The 27,966-nt window shown below is 50.8% G+C and overlaps 1 protein-coding gene across 4 annotated transcripts; it reads right to left on the reverse strand.

The window, feature by feature from the left end:
- Positions 1-31: 31 nt before the first annotated feature.
- Positions 32-27,966, reverse strand: ZBTB7A (zinc finger and BTB domain containing 7A). 4 transcript variants are annotated; one of them, XM_065578427.1, is made up of 4 exons: positions 27,644-27,966; positions 11,794-12,225; positions 7,633-8,825; positions 32-3,594 (listed from the first exon to the last, which is right to left on the reverse strand). In XM_065578427.1, the coding sequence occupies exons 3-4, from the start codon at positions 8,808-8,810 to the stop codon at positions 3,141-3,143; spliced, it is 1,632 nt and encodes a 543-aa protein (XP_065434499.1). In that variant the 5' UTR covers positions 8,811-8,825; positions 11,794-12,225; positions 27,644-27,966; the 3' UTR covers positions 32-3,140. The 4 variants fall into 4 exon arrangements, with proteins under 4 accessions (XP_065434499.1, XP_008167073.1, XP_065434500.1 ...); XM_008168851.4 differs by lacking the exon at positions 11,794-12,225 and having other exon boundaries at positions 27,644-27,963; XM_065578428.1 differs by lacking the exons at positions 11,794-12,225; positions 27,644-27,966 and adding an exon at positions 25,746-26,275.

Here is a 27,966-nt window from a genome sequence, read left to right on the forward strand (position 1 = left end):
AAGTTGGTTTCAACTTGTAAACATGTTTCGCGTTTGCTTTTTAAATTAAGATAAAGTGATTTCGAAGTACCCGTTCCATCGCAAAGTGCTAAGACTTCTTGGTTGTCTTTTTTTATGTTTTTTTTTTTAATAATGGTTTTTTTAAATTTTTATTGCTTTTTCTGCATTAAATAAACATCCATCTTTCTCTCCCCGACACCCCCCACCCTCCCCTCCCTTCCCCAGTTCACACACTCCCCTCTCACTCCCTCTCCAGTTTACATTCGGCCAAACCTGCTCTCACTTTAAAATTAAAATAAAATCTAAAAAGTGCTTTCAAAATAAAAGGACTAGAATCTCTTTTCATTTTGAACTGTGCATTTAAAAAACAGGAGAATGGCTGAAAGGTGCCCTTTCTAGACTCTGCTAAGCTGAGGAGCTGGGTAATACACACCAATATTTACTTTATATCTGTATTCTTGACTCTCTATATAGCTGGGGAATAGGGATTGATTGAGACTGACCCATGTAAGATGTTTCAGATCACAGGGCTGGGACTGGCTAGCAACCACCAACAACCCTCAGTGTCCACATGAGGGCACTGGACCCCTTTACCTGTCCCGGAAGAGTTAAAGGGGTACAAACCCTCTCATGTGGATGCAGTTTACTGGTAGAAAGAGGCTTTTACCAGTGTTGCTTATTTCCCTTCTCATATCTTTATACTGGTATCATTGTATCCACAGTAGGCATTGTACTGGTATAACTACTTCAGTCAAAAGTCACACCCGTACCTGAAACAGTTATACTGGTACAAAACCCTGTGTGTGGACCAGACCGAAGACTCCATTACAGTGGGAGTAATTTAAAAGCCACTTTCAAGGTCTTTTTGTGCGATTGTAAAGGCCTTGGTGTAACCAAGCATTAGGCCCTGAACCCCTTCACGTCAAGGAGTCAGTGGCCTGCGATTCTGATCATCTCACACACAGGTCACGCCCGCATCTTTTTGGGACTGAAACCGGGCGCTGGGTGAAGCTTCGGGCGCTCTCCTAGTAACCGCAGCAAGGAAAGGACAACGGGGCTTGAGGTGCGGTCAGCCCCGGTGCCCGTCTCCTCCACCCCACCACGTTAGCTCTGTGCACATCCCCCGGGCCAGTCTTTCAGTGCCCGCTATTCAAATAAATACATTCCGCTTTGCCTCTGCAGGACAGTAAATACATTGGTGCCAGTCTGATGGAGAACTACCCCTCCCAGAAGCCTGTGCATTTAATGACCCAGCCTGAGGTCCCCAGAGGAGATAAATTCCAAACCCCAACACCAAAGCCTTTCAGGGAGACCTTAAATAACCCTTTAAAAAAAATCCCCAAAAAACTCAAGTTTTAACTGCTTTTAGGGTGCTCTCATTTGATTCCTAAAATGTTGGGGGTTACCCTGCTCCGAGAGATTCTTTTACTTAATAGAACCATCTAATGAAGTGCTTTGAGATCTTGGGGTGAAAGTTGCTGTAACAAGTGCTAAGCGCTTGGTCACATGGCCACTGTCCATTCCATGTCAGGGTGGCAAAAGACTGAACGCCCCATCTTGTCAGTTGCTGATCATTAACTCCCAGCAGGCCCAAAGATAAAGAAGAATCCTACCATATCCCAGAGGGGGGCTCCAGCTTCAGCTCTGGGGAAGGGGAGTATCTGAGAGTCTGACTCAACAGGGAGGATTGAATAATTGCTGCGTCTTGAAAGGCAAGGTTCGGATTCAGGAGGCAACAGTCCGATCTAGCAAAAACCTACCTTCCGCTCCTCTCCTATTGGGACACAATTTGCCAAGCACGGGACCAGGCAGTAAGTCATCAAAGTACAGAACTAGCCCATTCCATCTGAGGTTGCCTGGAATTTGACTCGATTGCTCAGGTTCCGGCCCGATGCAGGGTTTGCAGTGTGCTGGGGAGAGAGAAGTTTGGTAGCCACAAGGCTATCTTACTAAAACAGGGCCTTTAATGCTACAACACATTACAAACTATATACATGCCGCACTCATGGAAATGCAGCCACCTCTGGGGTGGAGGACAAGAGTGAGGCATAAACATGTGCTGCCCAATGGGTGGGTGAGGGGGAACGTTGGCCAAGGGCTCTGCAAACATCCTCAGGCAAAGGGCCCCAGAGATCTTTGCACAGAGCAGAGAGGGCTGCTGTTTTTGTCCAAGAGACCCTCACGTAGTAACCCCTAACCGGCCAGTTCATCTGCCGAGAAGGAGTTCCCACCTTTATCGCAACGTGCACGCCCTAGATCTCAAAGCACTTCCCAAACCTCACACAAAACGGCATTTGCCTCATTTTCCAGCTGAGGGAGCTGCGCCCCAGAGAGGGAAAATGACTTGGCCCAAAGTCACCCAGCAATTCTGTGGCAGAGCCAGGATTGAACTGCCTCCCAGTCGGGGATGAAGCGCCAATCTAAACCTCCCGGGGAGAGTCGCAGTTTCACCTGGCATCTAGGCAGCTCGGAGCAGCCTTGCAAAATTCTGTTCGCCCACCTACGTGGCGGGAGCAATCATTCTTAAAAAATGAATATGTAAAATATCATCAGTTCCCCCCCCCCCACCCAATTATCATTATAAAAATTGTGCACCAGGCGAGTTCAGCCAGCTTTGCTCAGCATCAGGCCAGAAAGGATCTGAACTCCCTACGGCAGAATCAAATCCCCGATCACCAAAAGACCGTCTCAGGCCTCAGAAGCTCTCACTTTCCAATGGAGAGAAAGCTGCACTCAATTCTTTCCCATCCAGTCAGACGGAGGCACGGAATGTAGTGACTGTCCAGGAAGAACCTATTCACCTCTTGGAATTGTTCTGTTTTTTTTTAAATAGATGCATCTCTGCCGTTTTTTAAAGTGTGTCTGGACACAAAATAAAGCTTTGGATTTGCATGGACGCTTCTTTCCATGTTCTAGACCAACCTTTCAACCCTCCCGATCTCACACTTCCTAAGCATCGGCCTTCCAACGAAAGGTCCTTAGCTATTCGAGGTGTCCCCATGGGACTGGTTATGGTGGGAAGATTGGAAACATATATATATATATATATATCTTTTAAAAAGGGAGAGAAATATTTTAAAGAGAAATCGGAGGAAAGTACTAACTAGATTTTGTGACACTTTTTTTTTTTTTTTTTTGGTTTAGGAGAGTCCTTGTGTTTTACCCTCTGACGACCCCTCCGCTACATTCAATCTTCCTGGTGCTTCATTGTTAGAACTATCTTCAAAGTGCTGCTCCTGGCCATTTTTCTGCTCGGTGTCCTCCTGTGATTCTTGTCTCTCGCCACCAGCTTCGAAGCTTCCGTCTTCGGGGTTCCCTGCGGGGGCGGGCAGGCCGCTCACATCTCTGACCCGGGGCTTGCGCCCCCTTCTGGATGGGATGCCGTTGCACCCATCTTTTTTAAGGTGCCTGTGCAAGTGGTCGGATCGGACGAAAGTCTTGAAACAGCTGTCGCACTGGTAAGGCCGCAAGCCAGTGTGCACACGCATGTGGTTCTTCAAGTCGTAGTTGTGAGCAAAAGCAGCCCCGCATTGCTGGCACAGGTAAGGCTTTTCACCTGTGTGCTTCCTCATGTGAACTTTCAGCTTGTCCTGCCTGCACGGGAGAGAGAGACGGAGTCAGGGAGGGGGCGGGAATTCTGCGCCTGAACGCGGTGGGCGGGGTGGGCGGAGCCTTCAACCCCACCACACAGCAACCCTCCCACCCCCAGACACATGGTGACTGGGGGAGCCCTGTACGTTCAGCACCATGATCCCTCGGGGCTGGTTGTGCTAAGGGCTGGGAGATTTCCCACAGGGAGCGAGCTGACTCAGCCCTGCGAGAACGGGCTATGGAACCTTCCCCTAGCAGAGGGGGCCACCGCCTGGTGTGAGCTGGTGGCCGAGCGTCCACGTCCCCAAACTTCCCACTAGAGTTAGCCGCACGTGAACCACGTGCTGACAGTTCCTGCAGCAAGGCCGTGGAGATGGCCCTGCGACTGGGGCAGAGCGTGGGTCCATCCAGCCCAATACCCTGTCACCTACTGCGGTCGACATCAGCCGCTTTCGAGAATGGTTCCACAACTCCCCTTCCCCGCCTCGACAGCTACGGGATACCCAGTCCCCCGGGAAATTTTCTCCCAACCCCTTAGTTAGGGTCTGGCTCCGGCTCTGACAGAATTTAGATCCCTTCGAAAATGTTTCGTAGGTCCTTATAACGCCGCCTATCCCCGTTCCCCTGGTAAGCGTGAGCGTGTCTGGCAGTGACAGACGCCTCCGTCATCAGCGCTAATCTTCACAAACAAACCACACACACAACTTCCTGGAGCTGCCTGCTTATCCTGGTGGGGCTTCGGGGCACGGTTTGTGCGGTGTCGGACAGCAATCTAGCACAACGGGGCCCTATCCCATGCCGATGATAAATGAGGGGAATATACACTGGTGAAAATTCTGCTGCGGACTAGAACGAGCCAACGCAATGGCGGAGCTTTTCCGAACATTTTTCGGAAGAACTGAGGGGCTCGGGATGAGTCAACAGCTGGTCTTTGAACAGGCCCCAAAAGGGGAAGAAATCGGCAGAGGTTTCGAAAAGGCCACCCTGCAGGTTCGCAATGGGTTAAGCGGTTATTGCCTTAGCTCCAGTTAAAGGAAGATTGTTTAAGCCCAAAATGGAATAATCACTTGAAAAATAAAAGGGTTTCTTAAAAACCAAATAGTAATAGAATTTTTTTTAATGATTTTATGATTCCCCCCCACCCCCCCAACATTCCTCACTGGGCTAGTGCAGGAAACCCAGAAAACGAAATTGACTAGAAACTAACGTCAGATTGACTAGCCCGGTGCAATTCTCCAAGCTGAAAGAAAGGGAAACAAACAGCATAAATGGTGATGAGCAAACTAGATTATTTCCAAGTGCCCGTTTTATTAATCTAGGGGGTTCTCAGAGAGGCAGTCGGTAGGGCACGGCGCTGGCATTCAGGGGATTAGGGTTGTATCCACAGTTCTGCTGCTGACCCCCCCCCCCCGTTCTGTCCGCCTGGCCTGTTTAAACTGTGAGCTCTTTAAGGACTGTCTCTCACCCTGTGTCTATAGCGGGCCCTGCATAACCGGATCCCTGATCTGTTAGCAGCTGTCATAGTACGGACAATTTGTTATTATTAATTATTACTGTAGCACAGATAAGGACCTTTCTTTTTAACAGATGAGCTTTAACCTGCCCCGTCTCTTTAACGAAGGGAGTGGCGGGGCGGAGCGCAGGGGAAGCTGCAGGAGGCATGCACAGGAAAGCACATGGTGACTCAGCACCCATAGGGGTTCATGGGAAATCCAGGCTGCAGCCCTGAAGGTGGCATCACTCAGGAGGTCAAAGGGAAGGCAGCAGAACCCAGCTGCTCTCCCCACCTTCATTTGAAAGGAAGAACCACAATAAAAACCAAGAGACACAAATGTTCCTGGGCTGGCCGGACCAACCCCCCAGCCTTCGGGACCCCACGCTGAGCAATGAAACGTCTGGCAAAGACCGACAGGCACAAGTCAGACGAGCAGAGCAGGAGGGGAGCGCCGACACGTCAGGATTTCTTAGCATTTCTGAGGTCAACAAACTGCAGTCGTAAACAGAGAGTGGAACAGCAGGTCTTCCTGGGACAGCTGTGACATTGGGTCTGCAATTAAAGGGCATCTTTGCTACCGGGAGACGGCCCAGGCTAGAGATGTCCTGATTTCGGGGGCTGATGTGGCCACAAACGGGCGTCCTGGATTTCAGTCTGGAAACTTGGCCTAGAGCATTATGCGTCAGCCTTGTTTATATATGGTGTGTGTGTGTGTGTGTGTGTGTGTGTGTGTGTGTGTGAGTGTGTGTGAGTGAGTGAGAGAGAGAGAGAGAGATACAGCCACACAGGTGTGTGGCAGGACAGAAAGATCAAAAAGCAATGGGGCTGCACTGCCCCGTATCAAATCTTTCTCCAAACTGGCCCCAGCAACGCAGGCACTGCGTTCCCACCAATCTCAACCCCCCGCACACTCCGTAGCTAGCAGGCAGGCAGGATCAAGTAACAAGACAGTGGCCGTCTGCATTTCAACCTGTCAGGAGACAGATGCATCCTCCGGCTTCTCAACAGCACCTCTGAGAAGGAGGTGGGTTTGCTCACAGGTGAGTGAGCGCACACTCGCGTGTACACGTACTGCATGCACACGCCCCCATGCATACCACAGACGCGTTGCTTTCGATGACTGCTGGCAGATTCACTGGAAGGGGCAGGAGGCGTCTCTTGCCTGTCGGTCAGGGCCAATGCCTGGCCCACTCCAGGCCTAGAGCTGGCCCAGCGGGTTACAGCAGTGATGCAGCTGGTCCCCTAGCCCAGCAAGCCACTGCATTATCAGCATGCCACAGCTAACAAGCGCGGGACCCTCTCCCCGCTGCATGGCCGGGCAGGTCGCCGCGCCACATCTGCTCCCGCTCCAGCAGGTGCAGCTCCCTTCGCTTTCAGTGGGACTCAGGCCCGATCCTGCCAGGGGCTCAACACCTCCTCCTCCCGCTCCCGCTCAATGGAAATCCAGGAGAGCTGGGTGTGATGCGTCCTCTGCCCTCGCCCGCTTACCGCTCTCACCCATGCTGCTGCTCCACCTTACCCAGGCACTTCTGATTTACACCAGCAGGGGGCAGATCAGAATCAGGCCCATGAGCTCAGCGTTTTCTTGGCTCGCTCCTCCCCCCCCAAGGCTCCGCACGGGACTCGAACCCCGTTGGTGCTCCCGAGTCCGGGGCTATTTGCGTAAGCAGAAAGCAGGCTGGGCGGGCGAGGCTGTTTGGCTTCTTTGTCAGCCAGCCCACACAAGCGCTTGGCAGAGTGCGGAGAGATCTGGGCGGAACCCCCCGGCCTCACGCCGCAATCAGACTGAAAAGAGGAGGCTCCTTGGAGCACATGGACTAAAGTGAACCAGAGGGACTCGAACAATATCCCCTTTCTTCGGCACACCCGTGGCAGACGGAGGCGCAGGCAGACCCGGGTTAGGAATGGGGCTGAAACAACCCATGCCTCTAGGGGGCCACAAAAAGTTGATTTTTTTTTTTTAATGGGGGGAGGGAAGGAGGGAGAGAGAGACAGTCCCGATCCCTTCCTCGGATCCAGCACCACCAGGCAGGTGCAGCAGGAGCTCTCCTCAGGGCCGTTTGCAGAGGACAGGCCGAACTCTGCCTCCAGTTACCAGGCTCTGGATGTCTCAGTCTTTAGATGGGGTCATTTCTCAAGGGTTAGTTACATTAAACAGCCCCCGCTGGCCACAGAAGCCTACTTCCCCAAGGATGGAAATGATATGGGAAGCTCCCCCAGATGCCCACCCCCCATTGGCCCCCTTTGCAAATCCCAGGCGTGGCCAAGATTTATCAGCGACTATAGAGATTCGGGGCACCTGACACCGCGGAAGGGCCCCCCAATTTCCAGAAGGGTGGCTAACTCAGCACTTTCTAAGTCAGGGTTTCTCAAACCGGGCACCCAAAAAAATCACTCGTCACTTGCCCATCAAAAAGGAAATGACTCACTGCAGGCGGGGGGTGGGGGGGGAATTGTGCAAGGCTGATCCGTCCCACGCCCACCCATGCCCGTAAGCTGCGAGCCGGCTTGGGCAATACCCCTCCGCCACCCTTGCTGCCCCTCACCTGGTGAATCGGACTTTGCAGATGTTGCACTCGTAGGGTTTCTCGCCCGTGTGGGTGCGGATGTGGCGGGGCAACTTGCCAGCCCCCTGGATCACCTTGTCACAGATGGGGCACTTCTGGAATGCTTTCGCCCTGATCTTCTTCTCCGCCTTCTGGGACCAGGACGGATACACGTCGCTCTCGTGAGAGCTGCTGAAGTATTTCAAGTAATAATCCATCACCCCGTCGTCGTCCTTCTGGTCGTCCTCACCCAGCTGCTGCCGTCCCACGGAACTGATCATCTGCTGCAGCAGGGCACTGGCGGCCAGACCGTCCACCTCTCGAGCCTCAGCCTCCTCCGCCTCCGCTCCCCCAGGAACGAAGCTGGGAGAGTTGCTGGCTTCCTGCTGGTCCAGAGCTGCCTCCTCTTCTCCTTGTGCCGTCAGGCCGTGTCCACTGTAATGTCCATTCTGGGAAGGTGGGAATAAGGCTCCCGGGGCCTCCTCTTCCTCTCTTTTCAGCCACATGGCATGGTTGCTGTCAGGGTCACCGTCGTTCACCTTTGGTCTTTCGTTTGGGGGGGCTTGTGAGTAGAAGTCCATGCCGTTGCAATCCGGCTCCTCCTCGTCCTCTTGCCCTTGGAAGTTCAGTCTCTGAAGGTCTCTCAAGTCTTCGTTGGTCCATGGAAAGTTGCCTTGGTGGCCGTTGATGGGGTTGCTCTGGAAGAACTCCAGGTACTCTTTTGCTCTGAGATGGTTCCTTTGATCAATTTGATCTACTAAATCCATCTGGTCATTTTTGGCCAGAATCTTCCTGTCGAGGAGATCCGTGCAAACCTCCGTTACCGCCTGGATCTCCAGCAGTTTGGCGGCGTTGAGGATCTCGTTGACGTTCGAAGTGCTGACGGTCAGGGTCGCGGTGTACGCGAAATCGAGCAGGGCCGACAGGGCGTCCACGCTCACAAAGTCTATCTCGTATACGTTTTGCTGGTCCACCACTAACCCTGAGGTGAAGAGCTTCTTGAAGTATTGGCTGCAGGCCGCCAGGACTGAGCGGTGGGTGGGGAACTCCTGACCGTCCACCAAGATGACCACGTCACACAGCAGCCCGTTGTTCCTCTGTTCATTCAGGCTACTCAGGATGTCGCTGCTGTGATCGGGGAACGGGATCCCGATGGGGCCGTCCACGCCACCAGCCATTTTCAACACCAAGGGCTGGGAAGAGACGAGAAAAAAAAAAAAAAAAAGCAGGATCAGTTCTAGAGCCTCTTATTGCTAACAGGCGTTTGGACTGTCGAAAGCATCTCCCACCACGGGTCCTATTTATTGTCTGTTGGCCTTTACATGGGGCAATCTATGTGCCAGACACGAATGCAGCCTTCATTCTAGAGACCCAATGCACCCACCCCGGCCCCCAGGTCCTCTTTGCACTGAACATTTCTACGGTCACAGACTTGGTTGGTCTCCTGCTCTTCCCACCCTGCCGTCTCCTTCGGAGAGATCCCCTGCTACGTCGCTCTAGGTCTGGGAAGCGATTGGAAAAAGAGAGAGAAACTCATGGAACAATTCACAAAGGACTTGCTGGGGAAGGAGCGAGACAGCTTGTGCAAGCCTCGGGCACACGCACCAACACGTCCCACCCCGTGGGAAGGGCACAGGCAGCCGCGGCACTGGCCTGTAGGGACGGGGAAATAACAAAACCTTCCTAACCTGCTGCCAAAGCTCCCACTGCAGGATGACGAGCCCAGGTCAGAGACCTGAGCACAGTGGGGATTTAAATGCTTGTGGAATTAGGAGGGTTCCCTGGGGGAGACGAGAGACAGGACTCGATGGATATGAAGGGGATTCATTATTGGGGGTTGGACTAGATGACCTCTTGAGGTCCTTTCCAACCCTGATATTCTATGATCAAGGCTGCTGGACACAGACAGACCCCGTTGTTCTCTGGGCCTCCCCGGCTCCCCACCCTGTGCCGCCGGCCATCACCACACGGCATCCCCCAGGAGCTGTGGAAGCAGCTGAAGTTTATGCAGCAGAACCAAGGGCACCGGCCCTCTGTAACCCGGCTGAAATGAGTGCGGTGACCTTGCCCAGCTCCTGTAGTAGCCACAAGAGCAGCTGGCAAGGTGAGCAGAAAGGCCACGGACTCAATGGGTAGGGGAAGTTGAATCCCTCTTGCCCCTATGAATCGTCCCTCGCATGGAGTCTCTCTCTCTCTGCTCCAGCTGGGGACTCATGTGGGCACCGTGATGGCTGGATTTACCCTGCCCCGCTCTGGGAGGCAGGCATCAGCCTGGCTGATGGGTGGGGGTGTGAGGCACAGCATGGATTAACGGACTTGCCCGAGGTCACGCAGGAAGCCTTTGGCAGAACCAGGAAATGAACCCAAGCCTGGCACGTCCCCAGCCCGGTGCGCGACCCACTGGGCCACCCGTCCTATCCCAGGGGGCCACCGTGCAGCTGAGCAGCGACCCCCATTCCTTTAGCTGCGCTGCCAAGGGAGTGCCACTCGTAGTGCCCGTGGGCCCCGCCTCTCTGTTCCTTCTCTGCCCACATGCACTGAACAGAAGCAGGGTGCCTCAGTGGAGCCCATTCTCCTCTCTCTCTCTCTCTCTCTCTCTCTCTCCCTCCTGACATGCCAGCTGGACACCCCAGCGGCCTTTCCACTGGCTTGGCAGCCTGAGTGGAGGGGCTGGGAGCTGGCTGGGATCCCCACCCATCTTAGCTCACACCGGACCCTATAAAGCCTCAGGCTGTACCTGTGCCACCCCATCGCCTTTCCCCGAGCCCCGCTCTGCCAGTTCACCAGCTGCACGCCCAGGAAGCGCCAGCAGCATGCTCCGCTCTATAAAAGGCCTGATCCGCCTGCCTCTCACACGTTATTCTCCAAGCGAAATGCCTCTTTCTAGCATTATTAGAGGCTAGTTAGACAAAGCAGCTCTGCTTAACTTCCTGTTGTGACTATTCAAACCCTTTCTACTTTCTCAAGTGATCTGCCAGCCAGGAGTCCGGCAGCGTTTGTGGTTAAGGCACTAGGCTGGGAATCAGGAGATCCACATTCGATTCCAACCTCCACCACAGAGTCCCTGGGCAACCTTGAGCAAGTCACTTCATCTCCCTGGGCCTCAGTTTGCCAGCTGTAAAACAGGGACAGGAATAATTCCTCTCTCCCGCCCTTTGTCTGTCTTGCCTGTTAAGACTGAAAGCTCTTTGAGGCAGGAGTCGGCTCTCGCTAAGCACGTACAGCGCCTGTTACAATAGCGCTCCTACCTCAGTTGGGGTCTCTAGGTGCTATAATAATACAAACAATCATAATTAAGGCTAAGCTTTAGTCACGGGTCTATTTGGTAAAAGTCATGAACAGGGCATGGGCAATAAATGAAAATTCACCGGTCCATGACTTTTACCAAAAATACCCAACTAAATCTCTACTTCTGGGGCCCTGCTGCTCCGGGGTGGGGTAACCAGATGTCCTGATTTTATAGGGACAGAACCGATTTTGGGGTCTTTTTCTTATGTAGGCTCCTATTACCCCCCACCCCGTCCCGATTTTTCACACTTGCTGTCTGGTCACTCTACTCCGGGGGGTCCTGCTCCAATCCTGGGGTTGACTGCCCTCCAGCGGCTGCTCCCAGGGACCGCTCTCGGGATGGCCTCCAGGCACCCCGGGGCCGCTGCTCCAGCCATCCTGGGACTGCTGCTGCTCGGGCGATCCCCAGGGCACCCCTAAGACTGCTGGTCAGGTGGCTCGCCGGAAGCAGCCACACCGGCCGCTGCTTGGGCAGTCCCCAGAGCCAGTTGCCCCAGGGACTGCCAGAGCCGCTGGCCCCAGATTGTTCCAGCAGCAGCCGACGCGGCCGGCCGTGGGGCACCCGAGCAGGGGGAACTAAGGCACAGAGAAGGGATGTGACCTGTGCAACATGAAATAATGAATCAGTGGCAGAGTCCAGCACAGAACTAACTACACAGGGAAGCAATTGATAGCGCTATGTTATAGTGGTGGTAGGCAGCAACCCGGGCACAATACGTAAGGTTTCAAAACAGTCTTCATGACAGACATGCACACGCCTACTTTTCATAACTTCCCCAGCAGCGCTTTCAAGCTGAAACTTTCCATGAGTGATCTCAGCCCCAGAGGAGGGGATTTTGCTACACTTTCCCCGTTTAAAAAAAATCCTGCTACCTTTTTTCTCACTCCAATAGCTCAAAGAACAGCTCAAACCTCGCCCTGAGGTCCTGAGTTACACCCACATGGGTCAGTGGGGGACAAAATAAAATTGGTCCTGGATGGAAGTTTTTGGCGCTTGAGAGCGCTCGCCGCGGACGACGTTCACTAAGGGCTCAATCCTAACGAAACATATCGATTTGAACAGCAGCAAGGCAGGAACCGGCTTTAAAATCCCAGAGTTGCGTGGTGCAAGTGCACCCATCCAAGGAAGTAATTGGGAGTCCCTCCATTCACTCTGATGGGAGCTGCTGGAGCAGGCCCTTAATCACATCCATTAGAAGGTAGCCACTAACACGGATCAGCTGGGCTGTGGTGTCTCACGGCATGTAAAATGCAGACGCTTTACAGGGTTTGAAATATTCCTGGCCTGGAAGGAACCGACACCAGCTGCAAGGGATGAAATATGGTTGCAGGGGTTAAAACTAAGCACAAAATTTGACCTAGATTCTGGGCTCATGGGTTTTTGAGACGAAGTGCAGTGATAAGGGAGGAGGAAAGATGGTTTTGTGGTTAAAGCCCTGAATGGGGACACAGGAAATGTAGGTTCAATTCCTGGCTCTGCCACAGACTCCCTGGGTGACCTTGGGCAAATCACTTCATTGCTCTGTGCCTCATATTCCCCCCACATCTGTAAAACGGGGGTAAATAATTCCTTCCCTTCCTCTCAGGCTGCTGTGCAAGGATATGTTTATTAGCAACGGTAAGGTGTTCAAATGCTACAGAGTACCTAAATACATGGAATTGGCCTAATTTACAATCATGCAACCCCGCTGACTGACGGGGGCCCACAAGTGGGTGACTACGGGCAAAATTCTGTGTTTGAAAAGAGGAAGTGCCAAACGTGCAAGACAGACTGCTATCCCGCTGAGCGAGTGCGTTTTGGCCTGGTCCTAAAAATGAAATTTAGAGATTTCCCCAGATTAGAAGCTGGAGGGAGGTCCTGTCCCCCTTCCCTTTTAGAGAGAATTTGAGCTGGGTAAAGCATTTAGAAGCTTTGGGCGATAATCTTTTGGCCAGCCAGCCTGCAGCACCCACACAACTAGGGTTTGTCATGCCCAGCCATAGCTGGGGCACGAGGCAACCGTCCAAGCAAGGGTTAATCCCACACAACTTGGGAGCCGGGACAATCAACAGTATAGTGCGGGAATGGTGGCTGGGTCATGAGACTTCCCAGCCTTGGCATGGAAAGTGATACACTTCACAACTTATTCGAGTTGGACAAAATGCCTTTTGTGTTGAGCTGTGGTTCAAATTTGCAGCCGCTGAGAACGTGAAGGAGTTCAAAAAACATATACATTTCCTAGCACATCTCCCCCACCCGGCCAGCGAGCATCCTCTGTTATCCTTGAGCGAACAGCTTCTCTCTCACAGCAGCATTGGTTATAAAACTTCGGCCAACAGCACAAAGGCTTTTTACCTTGCATACCGCTTGCTATGTTCTTCTGAACAGCTGGCAGAAATCACACACGCGGTTCCCTTACTCAGGGACTCTGAATGGCAAGGTTATTAAAGCAGGCAGAGGATTAGTAATGGGGTAGGGAGACTTGCACCTTTACAGGTTGCAAAGCATCCCAGGTCAGTAGCCACTGTAAGGCATCATGGAGCAATGGGGTTTTCAGTGACTCGTATGAAATGAGTTGATGGGTCTGAGTGCGGTGGACTGGACAGGTGTGCTGAGGGCTTTCCAGCTAGGCACAACTGCCACGTTAAGGACTGAATGAGCCACAGGGCAGCAACTGACCTCAATCTCCCATGCAGTTTTTTCTCCAATTGAATACAACATTCTACGCTCACTGTCCCAGATTGCATTGCTATGTGCTGTTATAAAGATGCTACATTTCACCCCAGAGGTGGCTGCATTTCAGAAGTTCCAAAATTATATCCATGAGCATAATTTGTAGCACCTGTATCGAGGTACAGCGTCAACTTCAAATATAGTCAATTGGAAAAAGTGTCACGCAGTACCCCTTCCCTCAAAAGAGCCAGACACGGGAAACTAACTGAAGCCTGGTCAACACTAAATTTTTTTACTGACATAGCAGTTGGGGGGGTGGTTGGGTTGTTTTTTTTTTTTTAACTCAACATAGCTGTGCTGGTAAAAGCCTTAATGTAGACACAGTTATATTGGTATCCCTGTGTTTATGTCAGTACAGTTTATGCTGTTGAACCCAAACCAGCATTAGCTATACTGGTATAAACATTTTTATACCAACCTAACTGCCTCCACACGAAAGGTTTTTGCCAGGAAAGCCGTACCAGCCGAACTGTTCTTCATGTAGACAGGCCGGGCTGCTGCTGGGGAACCAGGGCAAGTGACAATACACAAAGTGATATGGAACGTACAAAGTGGAAGAGAAATACCTCTCTTCCCAGCTCAGAAATCTGAGCCGTTACTTGTGACCGCAGGGAAGTTATTGTCACACAGAAAGGCCATTTTAACTTCTTTCAGGGCTTGCAGACAAATGACTCTTTAAAAAAGGCAGAAACATGACTGGACGACTCACAAATTTTAATTGGTTTATTTAAGACAGATTCCAAAATGGTTGCCATTGGAGGCAGCAGTTTATGGGAATTCTGTGAATTCAAGTGACATGCCCATGTCATGCCAGGGTCCAAGTTAAACCTGTTGACATCGTTCTGTTTAATGACCAGGTTTGCCTGGGAAAAGAGTTCGTTTAATTTTTTCTCTTATTGCCCTGCACTTAAAGTTTAGCTGGATGAAAGGAGGAATCTAACTGGCTAACGAGGGCTCTGAACCATATGGTATAGGCAGATAAGTCACAGGTGGTTGGTTAGCCAGTAAGAGTACTGCATGCTTGCAAAGCATCCTTCATCCGGAAGATCCCAAAGCACTTTATAAATCAAGTACAGAGCTCCTTCCCCACTGCCAAAATGCCACCAGCTCTCCCACCAACACATCCGCTGTTTAATAACAACGTTACACAACAGTTTAGGGCTAAATCATCTCGCTCATTGATGAGCGGGACGGACGGCTTCAGGGCACCATTGTCACTTGGTTTTAAGGAGCAAGGCTTCATGGGAATAACCACCTGGGAGAGCTGAAGGTGCTTGCCCCCAGCTGTCACAACGTGCTCAAGGTGGCACACAAGGCCACCACTTATGTCCTATTGCTCAAGGTCCAGCCATGCTATCAGCACCAGGAGTGCGGCCGAGGATTATTAGAATGACATTGCTATTAAAAATAAAATTCAGCCGTTTGCTGCCCAAAGCCCAAACATTACTGCCTCCCTCCCTCACCACCAGCTGGAGAACTGGGCACGCCCCCCACTACGAAGAGCTCACCCAACGCAAGTCCGTGTCTGTTCCATTTATATTAAGGGAACAGTCGTCCTAGTTCCCCCTTCCCACTCGATGTCTGCAGCCCTCGATCTCTTGAGAGAAACGCAGCTCTTGGGCCATTCGGAGCATGAGCCATCTCTGCTGACACCAATTTCTGCAGCATTACAGGGCAAGCCTGAGCAGGTCTCTTTCTGCCTCGGATCCTCCCTAAACTCTACAGAGGCCTCGAGAAGCGCAGCCCAGAGCCAACAGTGGGAAGATGGCAGTCAGGAGGAAATGAAGCATTCCTAAAGTAGGGTGTTTGCCTACTTAGTAGCAACCCGTTTCACCTCTGCCATGTCGCTATTAAAATTCAACCGCTTCCCAAAAGGAATGTGCTGTTGGCAACGTAGTGCCATCAAAGCATCTGAATTATGTGGACCTGCAAAACAAAAGCATGCTCTTGAGAGGAAGATCCTGGATGTCAATAGAAACCAATGACATGGTTTCGAATATTAAAAGGCAATTCAGAGCTGGTGACAAGCACTGGATTGACAGTGTAGGAGGATGAAACGCGCTCTGTTTAACAGATAAATGGTACCTCCTTCGCAATGAGAGAACTGTTCCATCCATGGATCTCAATGGGGGGGTATGCCTCAGTTTGGTTTCACAGCTGGGGTAACAGACACAGAGAGAGGGTAAGTGACTTGGCCAAGGTCAGTGAGCCAGGAACAGAACCCACGTTTCCTGACGCCTCATGCCACAGTCACCTGATTACATTACCCCCCTTTTTATCGTGGGTACCCCAGAATGCCCCCCATTCTGGAGGAACCAGCCCTAGGAAAGCTGGGCTTTGGCACTCTGCTAAGGCCATTAGTAGGGGGCAATTAGTGCCTAGGGTGGTGGTGGCTTTTGTGACGTGAACGCTTCCCTACTAGGGATCCAAACTCACCCCCATGTCGTCTGAACAGATGTCAGACGAGAATGACTTTCAGCCACCCCCCGGAGACCGACTTGCGAATCTAAAGGCAAAATGCCACACGGGCTATTACTGAACCCAAAAGGTGCATTTTGTGGTTTCTTCTCCTTACAAACCCCGGCCATGTTTGGATCTACGGGACTACGGCTCTAGGGCCACAAACCCCAGATTTGTTAACTATGGATTAAGGCTGAAATGGACGAGATGCTGGAGAAGGCACCAGCTTATCTAGATTATGGCAAAAAACAGCCCAATTGCAATCAAATCATTAGGTGACCTGAACTTCTCCTAGGGTCCATCACATCACCTGCTCCCATTCACCTGCCAGACCCAGGTCAGACCTGGGTGAGATCTGCTTCTTACTGCTGCGCAGAAAAGCACGTCAGGGTAGAAGCAACAGCAAGGCGTATAGGGATGCCAGATCCCCATTTTATGACTCTGCTTTTTATACCAGGTACTCGCCCAAGGGTAAAAATAAAAAAAAACATTTTGGATTTTTCTACCACCAATTCTCCAGCCTGTAACTACAAAGAGTTTTGCTTGCTCCCCATTTGTATTTATAGGTCACTTCTTACCCCAAAGTACTTTACAAACCATATACTCAGCATGCAGGAACTATACCCACCACTGAAATGCAGCCACCTCTGGGGTGGGACGTACACAGCACACAATAGTTTACAAAATGAAAAGACGACTCTCACATCCCATTAAATTCCCCTGGTGGTGTTAGACAGGAAGATAATATAGTAATTACTCAATCTGAAGTTTGGACAGAAGTTGAATTAATGCCCACTGCTTTTCCAACAAGTGTCGTGGGACGCTTGACCGCAAGTGATAAAGAACCTTGGTTTTACTTCCTATGAAAAAAAAATACACCACCTCCAACAACGCAGTACCGTGCAGAAGTTCCAGTGATGCCAAGTGAAATGGTAGGTTTTCCTCGGAGCTCTCCTCTCCGAGCATTGACCAAAAAAGGGGCAGATCTACAGAGCCAATGCAACAAGGAAAAACCTCCTTAAATCGTCAACCATTTCCTAGATCAGAAACGGCTGCATCCTGTGTGTGCCTTCAGAGAAGCCAGTCTAGGGCTGATATATTTGGCAGAGCATCTGAATTGGTCAGGGACATTTGCATCTAAAATCGGCACCCGCAAAAAACTCCAGTCTGTTGTTTTGGTATCTGAATTCTTTCGATTTAGAACTTCAACTCAGGAGGCAGACAGCTCTCGGCCAATTCCCAGCACTAGGTAAAAACCATCATCAAAAGCACCTCTAGCATTAGGCAAATACCGAGCATCACCCAGTTTCTTGGAGCTCCTGGAAACACATGGCATTAGGAGGTAATTCGGCAATGCCTCATCAGCCGGGTAAGTTCCGGAGAGCTGAGAGAAGGCATCCCCAGACACTGATTTGAATTTTACAAGCCAGCCGGTTTACAAGTTTAGCATTCACATTTTTTTCCCCCCTTTTATTGTTGTGTCAAAGATGAAAACAGCTGAAGGATGACTTAGCAAAGTTCCAGCTAAATGGATATCATTTACCGCCCTACTCTGGGACATGCTGACCAGCCGTTTGTGCTGGAGAGGCAGTGCAACTGAGTGGTTAAAGCAGAGAATTGGGAATCAGGGCCTCCTACTCCCAGCTCTGTCACGGAGGGTGTCTATAACACTGGCCCACACCAACTCGCAGGGCTGTAAAATTGTGGTGTAAACGTTTGGGCTCAGGGCTTGGGCTCCCGTCCAAGCCCAAATATCTCCACCACTTTTACACCCCCCCGCAGCGCAAGCCCAAGTCAGCTGACAGAGGCCAGCCGCAGGGGTTGAATGGCAGTGTAGACATACCCTAAGTCACTTCTACCCTCTGTACCTCATCTATCAGACAGGCACCCCACCACTCAGCTACCTCTGACACACAATTGCGTGCAAAGCTCTTTGAGATACTCACGTCAAAAGCTCTATTAAGATTAGGGCCAACCCTCCTCCAGCCACGCTCTCCCCCAAATCACTGAGACTTCCACAAGAAAGAATGTCTATCTTCCTCTCCCTGACTAAACAGCGACCCGGATCCGTACCTCCCCCTGCATAGAGCTGGGATGAAACAGGGAGATAATTGCTACCCAAATTGAACTGACTCCCTGGTATCAATGGTTCTGTTTGAACGTAATAAGATGTTATAGGGCTCGGATTCCTCATTGTAAGCGAGGAGATTATTAGGGACACTGCAGCCCACCAGCAAAGAGATTCATTACTCGTCCTTCAGTTTTTGGCACCGGGAAAATGTAAATACACATCACATGACAACTCAACAGAGAAAGCCTCTATAAAAGGGGATAATTCCTTCAGTCATATGTAGGGCCCTACCAAATTCACGGCCATGAAAAACACATCACAGACAAGGAAATCTGGTCTTTTGTGCACTTTTACCTTATACTATACAGATTTCACAGGGGAGACCAGCGCTTCTCAGATGGGGGGGTCCCGAACCAAAAGAGGGTCATGGGAGGGAGGGGGGGGGGTCTGCAAGGTTATTGTATTTGAGGCACAGTATTGCCACCCTTACTTTTGTGCTGCCTTCAGAGCTGAGGCTGGAGAGTGGCAGCTGCTGGCCAGGCACGCAGCACCCGGCCAGCAGCAGCGCAGAAGTAAAAGTGGCAATACCATCCCAGGCCACCTTTACTTCTGCGCTACTGCCTTCAGAGTTGGGTCTGAACCCCTACAGTTACAACACCGTGAAATTTCAGATTTAAATCGCTGAAATCATGAAATTTACTATTTTGAAACCCCATGACTGTGAAATTGACCAAAATGGACTGTGAATTTGGTAGGGCCCTAGTCATATGGATGTAGAAGATGAGCGAGATAGTCAGAGACTTCAAGGCCAGAAGAGATCATTGTGATCATTCAGTCTGACCTCCTGAATAAAACAGGCCAGGGAACTCCTCCAAAATAATGCCTAGAGCATACTTTTAAAAAGGCATCCAATCTTGACTGAAAAATTGTCAGTGATGGAGAATTCACCATGACCCTTGGTAAATTGTTCCAATGGTTAATTACTCTCACCATTAAATATGTCCGCCTTATTTCTAGTCTGAATTTGTCTAGCTTCAGCTTCCAGCCACAGGGTCATGTTAGACCAGTGGTTCTCAAACTTTTGTACTGGTGACCCCTTTCACATAGCAAGCCTCCGAACGCAATCCCCCCTTATAAATTAAAAACACATTTATATATTTAACACCGTTATAAATGCTGGAGGAAACACGGGGTCTGGGGTGGAGGCTGACAGCTCGCGACCCCCCTGTAATAACCTCACGACCCCCTGAGGGGTCCTGACCCCCCGTTTGAGAACCCCCGTGTTAGACCTTTCTCTGCTAGATGGAATGTAATAGCTCATTATTAAATATTTGTTCCCCATGTTGGTATTTACAGACTATGATCAAGCCACCCCTTAACATTCTCTTTGTTAAGCTAAACAGACTGGATTCATCATCTGATGAGAGGGACAAAAACCACTAGGATTTAGTTTAGAGACTAGAAAAATCAGAGGCAGTGTGATCTAACTGGTAGAGGCCCTGGACTGGGAGTTAGGAGACTTGGGATCTATTCCCAGCTCTGCCACTGACTCTTGTGTGACCTTGGGCAAATCACCTCACTTCTTTGTGCCTTTGTTGTCCTCCCTTTGTCTGCCTCCTCTATTTAAATTGAGTTCTTTGGGGGAGGGGGACCAGGGACTATCTCTTTCTGTGTGTTTGCACAATGCCCAGCCCCTCCGGCCTCTAGGTATTACCATAATACAAATAATAATGAACAACAACAGAAGGGAGGAGTGTGAGAATTAAGACTGTGGATGGTAAAGTGAAAGCTGATCCACTCCTTTTTCTGGCTGTGCCACAAGGCCATGGCAAGGGGACCCCTGACAATGACAACAAGCAAATTCAGACTAAGAAGCAATATCGCTCGATGTGGGGCCTCACCCCGAGATGTTCTGAACTCTTCTAGAGGAGTTGCAGGTGCTCCATGTATCTCAGCACAAGGCCTACATGGTTAGAATGTTTTGCCATAGGAACGAGAAAAATACTATAGTTGATTATTAAAGGACTGGCTATAAGAGTCAGCATCTGTGGCCATGCAAACTAACATGGGGTAATCAAATCCTCCTGCTTTATGGCACATACTGATTACTGTGGGGGTCAGGAAGTACCCACATGTGTTACAGTGAAGCATTGGGGCAGCTCACTTTCTGTTGAGACGTCAGGTATTGGTTAACATCGGAAGCAGGACAGTGATTAGATAACAGTGGTCTGACCCAGTATGGCACATCACACATTAAGACAAGAAAACCCTTCGGTTAAGGGATAGCAGAAGGAGCAAGCCCTAAGCACGGCTAAATACAACCCAGCCCAGCCAGCTAACCTACCGAAGGGCAGCACAGGAGACACACGGGGATGATTCTACGCTATGTCAACACACGGCTGTTTTAACCACTGACGTTAAAAACTAGGGCAAACTTCTGTGTTGCAAGGTTTGTCTTAACTGGTTATTCCACCCAGACCTCCTTGCCAATTATCTCCTGTGTCATCAGGGACCACATTTAATCTCACAGGAATGTGTCTTGATACATGTATATATGCAGTAATACAGTCAAGACCTGTGTGTGTACCAAACCTGGGGGGGTATGTTTGCTGGTACACTACAATAGTACACTATTCAAACAGTCAGACATCAATGACGGTCTCCCCCCATACACATGGTTTAATGGAAGGTCTTTTTTTCACTGCTGGATCAAACTCTCAAGGCCAAGAGCAAATTTATCGGCATGCCTAGCACAGTCCAATGGGCTTTCTCCTCCCCCTAAGTTGCTCTGGTATTGCCATAAAGAAACAAACAGATTGTGGTGATTTTAAGATTACTTATTTTTAAGAGGGAAACATTTAAAGTGACCAGAATGCATCACTACAAAACCACAGTTCGGATAGGATTTTCAAAGACAGCTTTACTTCCTGAAATGTCCAACTCTTATTGTCTCTGGGCACTTAACTCCCTTGGGAAACCTCAGACTTCACCATTTTTGCAAAGTGGGGTGGGGGGGCGAGGGAGAAAGCCTGGAATTGAATTGGTTACGATGTGAGGGCTTCTGTTTTTAAGGGCAGAGTTGAAGTGTTGGCTCTTGATGGCTCTGTAAACCTGAAAACAACCAACAAAATTTCAACGGGTAACACGCGGCCCCGTCACCAAATAATCTTGGCATCAGCCTGAAGAATCGCCATTAAAAAAATAAAACCGGTTCCAGTGCTAACCCACTCCCCAGCACACCACCTAGGAAGGAATCTTTGACCTCACCTGGCAGGGACCCATGGAGGGAGAGGGGGCGTCAGTCTATAAATTTCCATCTGGACTTAAAGACAGGGTGAGGATACGGCCTCCGACATAGGCCATGTTTCTGTTCTAACTGCTTGGAAGATATGCCTGGTGTCCACTCGTGCCCTTTGAGGCCAAATCCTGCATTCCTTACTCAAGCAAGACTCCCATTGTGCAACCAGACCTCCTCCCAGAGCATCAACCTCGAGCAACCTGCAGAACTGGGCACCTCAGGACTCGTCCCCTTCACTCCCGAATCACTTCTTTGCAGTTCCATCCTTTATTGTTTTGTCTACAAATTAATCAAATTATCTTTTCAATTCACACAACCCTCCCTTCTCACCCCCACGTGATCTCACACACATTTACTATTGTCTTGCAAACAGACATATTAAGGCTTGCTTTGAATATACTTTGATACCCAGTTTCCCCACTGTCCTCGGGTTGCGAGGCCCAATCAATCATCTTCAAAACTGCAACCATTTTATCGTCTCTACTCCCCTCCACCTGGACCAAACCCCTCCCTCAAATACGCATGCCGTTTCCTTTCCTGCTCTCTCTGGCTTTAGAGTTTAAAGGTCTCACGTTATTTTGATTGCCTCAAAGGCCAATAATCTTTTCCACACCAGGAAGGAAAAAAATAAAAAGACGAAGGTTTAGGTTTACTGACAAAGCAAAGCACACAAGGCAGGATCGGCACTTATGTAATGCCTGGTTTGTGGATAAGCAAATAGTTCTTGTCTTATTGCTCATTACTAGTAGTGCAAAAACGAATCCCAGGCGTAAGCATGCCATAAAATAAATTCCTAGGAACGGGGTCCTGCCATTAACTTTTTTTTCCTCCAGCAAAATACTTGATTGTATAGCTACAAAAGAAGGGAATGCTGAACAGGACCTCCTGTCCTCTCTACCTGTTGAGGCAGGAGACTTTGGGTAAGGAGAGAACACCTACCTGTAGCTACAAGCCCAAGCTCCAGTGACTTGCAAAGCACTGGACTGGAGATGCATTCAGAAACAGGAAGGGGGGGGGGGGGGGGGGGGAATTGTCTACTTCCTGGTTTCCAGTGGGGAATAGCTGGGTATGTCAATCAGGACTTTAAGAGCACAATCAGAACAATAGATGGTGTTAAAATACATTGGGCGGCACTGCTCCACATGCATGATCTGCTGTGAAAGGAGTACAGGAGTACTTGTGGCACCTTAGAGACTAACAAATTTATTAGAGCATAAGCTTTCGTGGACTACAGCCCACTTCTTCGGATGCTGTAGTCCACGAAAGCTTATGCTCTAATAAATTTGTTAGTCTCTAAGGTGCCACAAGTACTCCTGTTGTTCTTTTTGCGGATACAGACTAACACGGCTGCTACTCTGAAACCTGTGAAAGGAGTGTTACATGCCCTTCCAGAGACCGAGGTATAACTTTGTGGAATTTCAGACCATGACTCTGATGGGCTTTAAAGAACAGTAGGCATGGAAAGAAAAAATGAAAAAGAAAAGAAGTAATGGAAGTGCTAAACACCCACCGGGAACTCCGGGGCATTTTGCCATTAGGGAACGAGGATTTACAAGTCCTGTCTGCCACCTGCAGCTATGCTAGAACACATCATGAGTCCGTCTCCCACTCCTTGCCATATAAGAGCAGACCACTAGCTCCCCTAATCTAGTCTTGTCTCCTACCTAAAGCCATACCAGAGCAGTCCCTTTAGTAGAGTGTTCCACTCCCTATCATATCAGAGCAGAACCCACTTACGGTCCTGTCTCCCAAATACAACAGAGGCCAAAGCCTAATGCTTCAGAGGAAAGTGAAAAATCACATCATGCACCGGGTCTTCGGAGGGAAATTCTTCTTTGAATCCACAAGGGATCACCCTATGCCCTGCTCCACAAGAACAGACTATTGCCTTTTGGACAGCTAAGAACATTATCCAGTCCTTTCTCCAGAATCCAGCTGCAACGTTTGGGCTTTCGACAATGTGATGCAAGACTATGTGCACCATCAAGATACTATATGGGAGTATGAGGAGAAACAAAATAATTGTCTCAGGTATTTGTATAGAATCCCAATGCCTGTCTGACCTCATTTACTCCTGTTCTGACACCTTACTGGAGCTGGTCCAAGATTCGCGGGATGCTCTGAGTCCAGGTAGTGAAGGCATGGACACACTACTGGCTGGCTGGCGATGTGACCAATCAGAAGAGAGTTCTGAACAGAAAAAAAAATCCTATTTCGGATCAAAAGGTCATGGGATTTGGCACAAATACTTCTCACCATCCAAGATGTTAATTTTCTGTCTCTCTCAAATATTGCTCATCAAAAGGCTTTTAATTACAAAGACATGCTGGTCTCTCCAAAGTTGAGGGAGACTGTTTATTGTTTTGATTAGCAAGATAACAAGTGGAAGTCTAATCGTCTGTCACAGATGACTTTACGTTCAATAAATGGAGCATCCTAAGACTGTCACTTTTAATCAAGATTCAACTGCACGTCTCAAATGTCTGGGTTTGATTTTCAAGATTGGGGGCCTAAATTTCAAACACGGGCACTGTGTTTCTGATGTTCAATTTACAACTGGGTTCTAAAATGCGTACTTTGGCACCCAAATAACCACTTAGGTAAACAAAATGTTAATTTAACAGCTCAACGGTAACACTGGCCCAGATCTTCAAAGGTACATAGGCTCCTAACTTCTACTGAAATCAGTGGGAGTTAGGAGCTAAATACCTTTGAGGATCTGGGCCAAGGTGCCTCAACTTTAAACTTTCTAACTTATTAATGAGCTTTGGGGTTCATTAACAAAATGCAGTTACTTACGGCTGCAAAAGCATAGCCATAAGGAAAAAAAAAAAACTTTCAGTCTTCAATTCACATTCATACAGATTAGTACAGTACTGGAGTTGTAAGGTACTATGGGCCTGACATTCAGAGGTTATGGGTAGCCCCAAGTCCAACTAAAGTCAATGGGATCTTCCAGTGCTCAGCACCCCTGAAAACCATGCCCTTAATATCAGTGTTAGAAGGGACCTCAGGAGATCATCTAATCCAAATGCATGCTCAAAGCAGGACCAATCGCCAGACAGATTTTTGCCCCCAATCCCTAAATGGCCCCTCAAGGATTGAACTCACAACCCTGGGTTTAGCCGGCCAATGCTCAAACCACTGAGCTATCCCTCCCCCCTAAAGAAAAATAAGTATAGAGTATGGTTAAGTATTATCAGTTCCCTGTACCACAACACAACAGGGTGCATTTCTGAGCTCAAAAAAGGCCACACGAAGACCCACAGCTCAGCATAAAGCACAGAACTACTTTGATCCACTAATTTATTAGAACTCCAGCACTGCAAAACTCTTCCTAGGCACAACTAAGGCATGGTGGAAAAATCCCACCACCTCATCCACATTTGGGTTGTGCCGCTGCACTCCTCCTTTTCCCAGAGCAAGCCTGAACAATGACCAGAACGAATATTAAACAGCAATGGCGCCTCTCCAATAACCCATTCATAGACTTAAAAAAAAAAAAGTTTAAAAACAACATCCGTAAGCAAACTGCTGGAATTCGTAAACCTGCCGCTTTCTCCAAATCAACCCTCATAAATGACCAGAGGTTGTTTCTTCAATCCAAAACAAACTGTAATATTCGGTCACATCTCCTCAACCAAAGTACTAACAAAAATCATGGAATTAACCACTTCTCTGCTGTTGCACCGCACACAACCCCCAATCCTCATCCTTCTACCGACTTGGACTGGAAACCCTTCAGTGCAGGCATCTTCTCTATTTGTCCATATAGTGCCTAATACACTTTGGGAACAATATAAATAATACATTTAATAGCAGAAAGTTAGCAGAGAGGTGGGTAATCTTGTTAGTTTAACTCAGGAACCAGCTGTAAATCCTGCCAAATGGCCATTACAGGGAATCAGGACTATTCGCTGTCCAGGCTGCGGCTTGGAAATAATGGACCCTCCAGGGAACCACTGGGAAGTCTGCTAAAAATGCTGTAGTAAGGAGGAGATGTAGGTAGCCATATTGGTCCTCAATGTGATGCATTTTATTAGACCCAGCAGGAGCTAACGCACAAACTTTGGGAGCAGAAAGATCCCTGAGAAGAATGACAGAAAGGTCCGACATCTTGTGAACTGTAAGCTACATACAAGTTCAACACATTCACATTCAACCTTTTTCCATGGTCTCAGTATAAACCTTTACCGACCGAGAACAGACAGCAGCACTTCCATTCCCCAGCTAGCTAGCTAGGAACCAACCACCAGCTCCGAACCGTGGTCACCACAACTCACCCACTTGTTATCTAACGGATCAGCCCCACAAGAGCCGGTGGTTCACGATGGGCAGCGTGCAATGACCTTCAGCTATATTCCCTGGCCTCTATGGGAGAGCTTTTTAGACTGGCTCGGGGCCCAAAGCATGGCCTTGATTTCTAGCTCTCTGATCCCCAACTCAAGGATTAGCTGTGGTTTCAGAGGAGGCGGAAGGCCCTGAACCCGGGCCGGGGTAGAGGAGCCCCTCGGTCCTACTAGCCCGAGCTAGTGATGCTGAAGCCTTTACGATACTGGCTTGGTCTCCACATTCCAGCCTCTGCAGCAACTTGCCAGCTTAGAGACTTCCACAGCTCCAAGGGGGCTGGCAGAGCGATTTCTCCTCTCCTCTCGGTGCCATTTCCTGGATGAATCTGTGCACAGCCAGTCTGATGGGGTGTCGTCGTGTTCCCCCCCCCAGGGTTCCCCCCTTTAACACGCCAAGGGGGGGGGGATTATCCAGCTGCAAGTTGCAGCCTGGTGCCACTGGGAGCTGCCTCCCCACGTCTGCTGTGGCCGCCAAGGGAGGGGAGAGCCGGCCAGCAGGCTCCCCTCCCCCCCACTGGGGCGGCCTTGTGCTTGCGGGCGACCTTGGACCCAGCCCCCCACCCTGGCAAGCCCCCCCCCCGCGCCCTGCCCGCGGCTGGGCGGAGAGGCCCGGCCCCACCCCTCCCCCTCTCCGCAGGGCGCCAAGCCCCACCGCAATCCGGCCCCCTCCCCGCGGGAGCCTGGCCGCCTGCCACACCCCACCCCTCCCCGGGCTGCCAGCGACCAATGGAGGCCTGAGCTGGGGGTGGGGGCAGGAGGCCGGGCCTGAGCCCTGCGGACACCACCCAGGCTTGGGCCTACACTAGGCCCCGCATCCGCGGCCTTTCCTGGGCGCCGGCGCCGAGGACCCCGCCTCCGCCCCGGGCCGGGCTGCCCGGGAAGGGGCCGGAGGGGGGGCCCGGAAGTGCCGGGGAGGGAGGGCGCTGCCCCGCTGGCCGAGCTACTCTCGGCGGCGCCTCCGCATCCCGCCCCCCACTCTCGCAGCGCCCTCGGTCCGCCATTGGCCAGGCGGAGCCGGGCGGGAAGGAGGGGCGGAGGTCCTCTTCCCATTGGCTCGGCCGCCCGCCCATCAACACACCTCCCGGCCAGGGTTGGTTTGGAGGCGGCCGGCCTTGCGCGGGGCAACCTGGGAGTTGTAGTCCGAGGCCCCATTGCACCTGCAAGGCCGAGCGGGGCGGGGAAACTACAACTCCCATGAGCCTCCTTTCCCACCCCTCTTTGCGAGTCTCCCCCCCCATTTGCTTGCAAGCCCCCCCTCAAAAAACTCCCCCCCCCAGGAAGCACCAGCCCAGCCAAGTACAACGTATGCACGCAGCAGAGAATAGAGGGGGGGGGGGGGGGGGACTGCATTAACTGCATGGCCGCAAAGTTATTTGCAACCCCCCCAAGCTGCCCCCCCCCGACCATATTGCAACTACCCCCGGCCTCAGTGCAACCCCAGCACCCTGGACCAGCCTTGCAACTGCCAAATGCAAAGAGACAGGCAGGCAGATTAAAAACACCCTCCCTGGAACATGGAGAAGAAAATGAATCCCCCCCACCCCCCGCACACGCGCGCGCTGCTCACCCTCTGCCCCCTCCCTTTGCAACCCCCCTCTCCCCTCAGCTGCTATAAATTCTCGGACAAGCCCCCCCATGTCAAAAAAAATCCCGAGGTTTATAAAGTTGGGGTGGGGATAAAGTAAAGCACACGCCAGGGGGAGCGGGGACTTTCCTCCTTCCAAGGCAGCCTCCCTGATCGAGGTGGGGGGGGGCGGCAAGGGGGGGGTGAAATATCCCCTTGATTCAGCACCTCCCCTCCCCCGAGACAGCCCGATCCCCCCCAGTCTTACCTTGCTGGTCCTGGGGGTGGCGGGGCTGGGGGTGGGGGGGGGGCCTGCCTGGAGTTTGGAGTCAGTTCCCGGCCAGCTCTCCCTCTCTCTCTGGTGTTACTGCCCCTACTGTAACTGTATATGCAAAGCCCCGTATGATGCTTCCTGGTTTCTCTAAGGGCAAAGGGGTCCTCCCTTCTCTTAAAGGTGCAGCAGCCTCCCCTCTCCCTCCCCAGGCGGCGAGCCTCCGCGCAAGGGCGACGGAAACAGGCTCGGCAAGTCCCAGCAGAGAGAGAGAGGGAGGGCAGGACACCCTCCTGCCCCGGCTCGCCCTTCGCTTCTCC

The sequence above is a fragment of the Chrysemys picta genome, chromosome 25 (assembly GCF_011386835.1).
Source record: "Chrysemys picta bellii isolate R12L10 chromosome 25, ASM1138683v2, whole genome shotgun sequence".
Lineage (NCBI taxonomy): Eukaryota > Metazoa > Chordata > Testudines > Emydidae > Chrysemys > Chrysemys picta.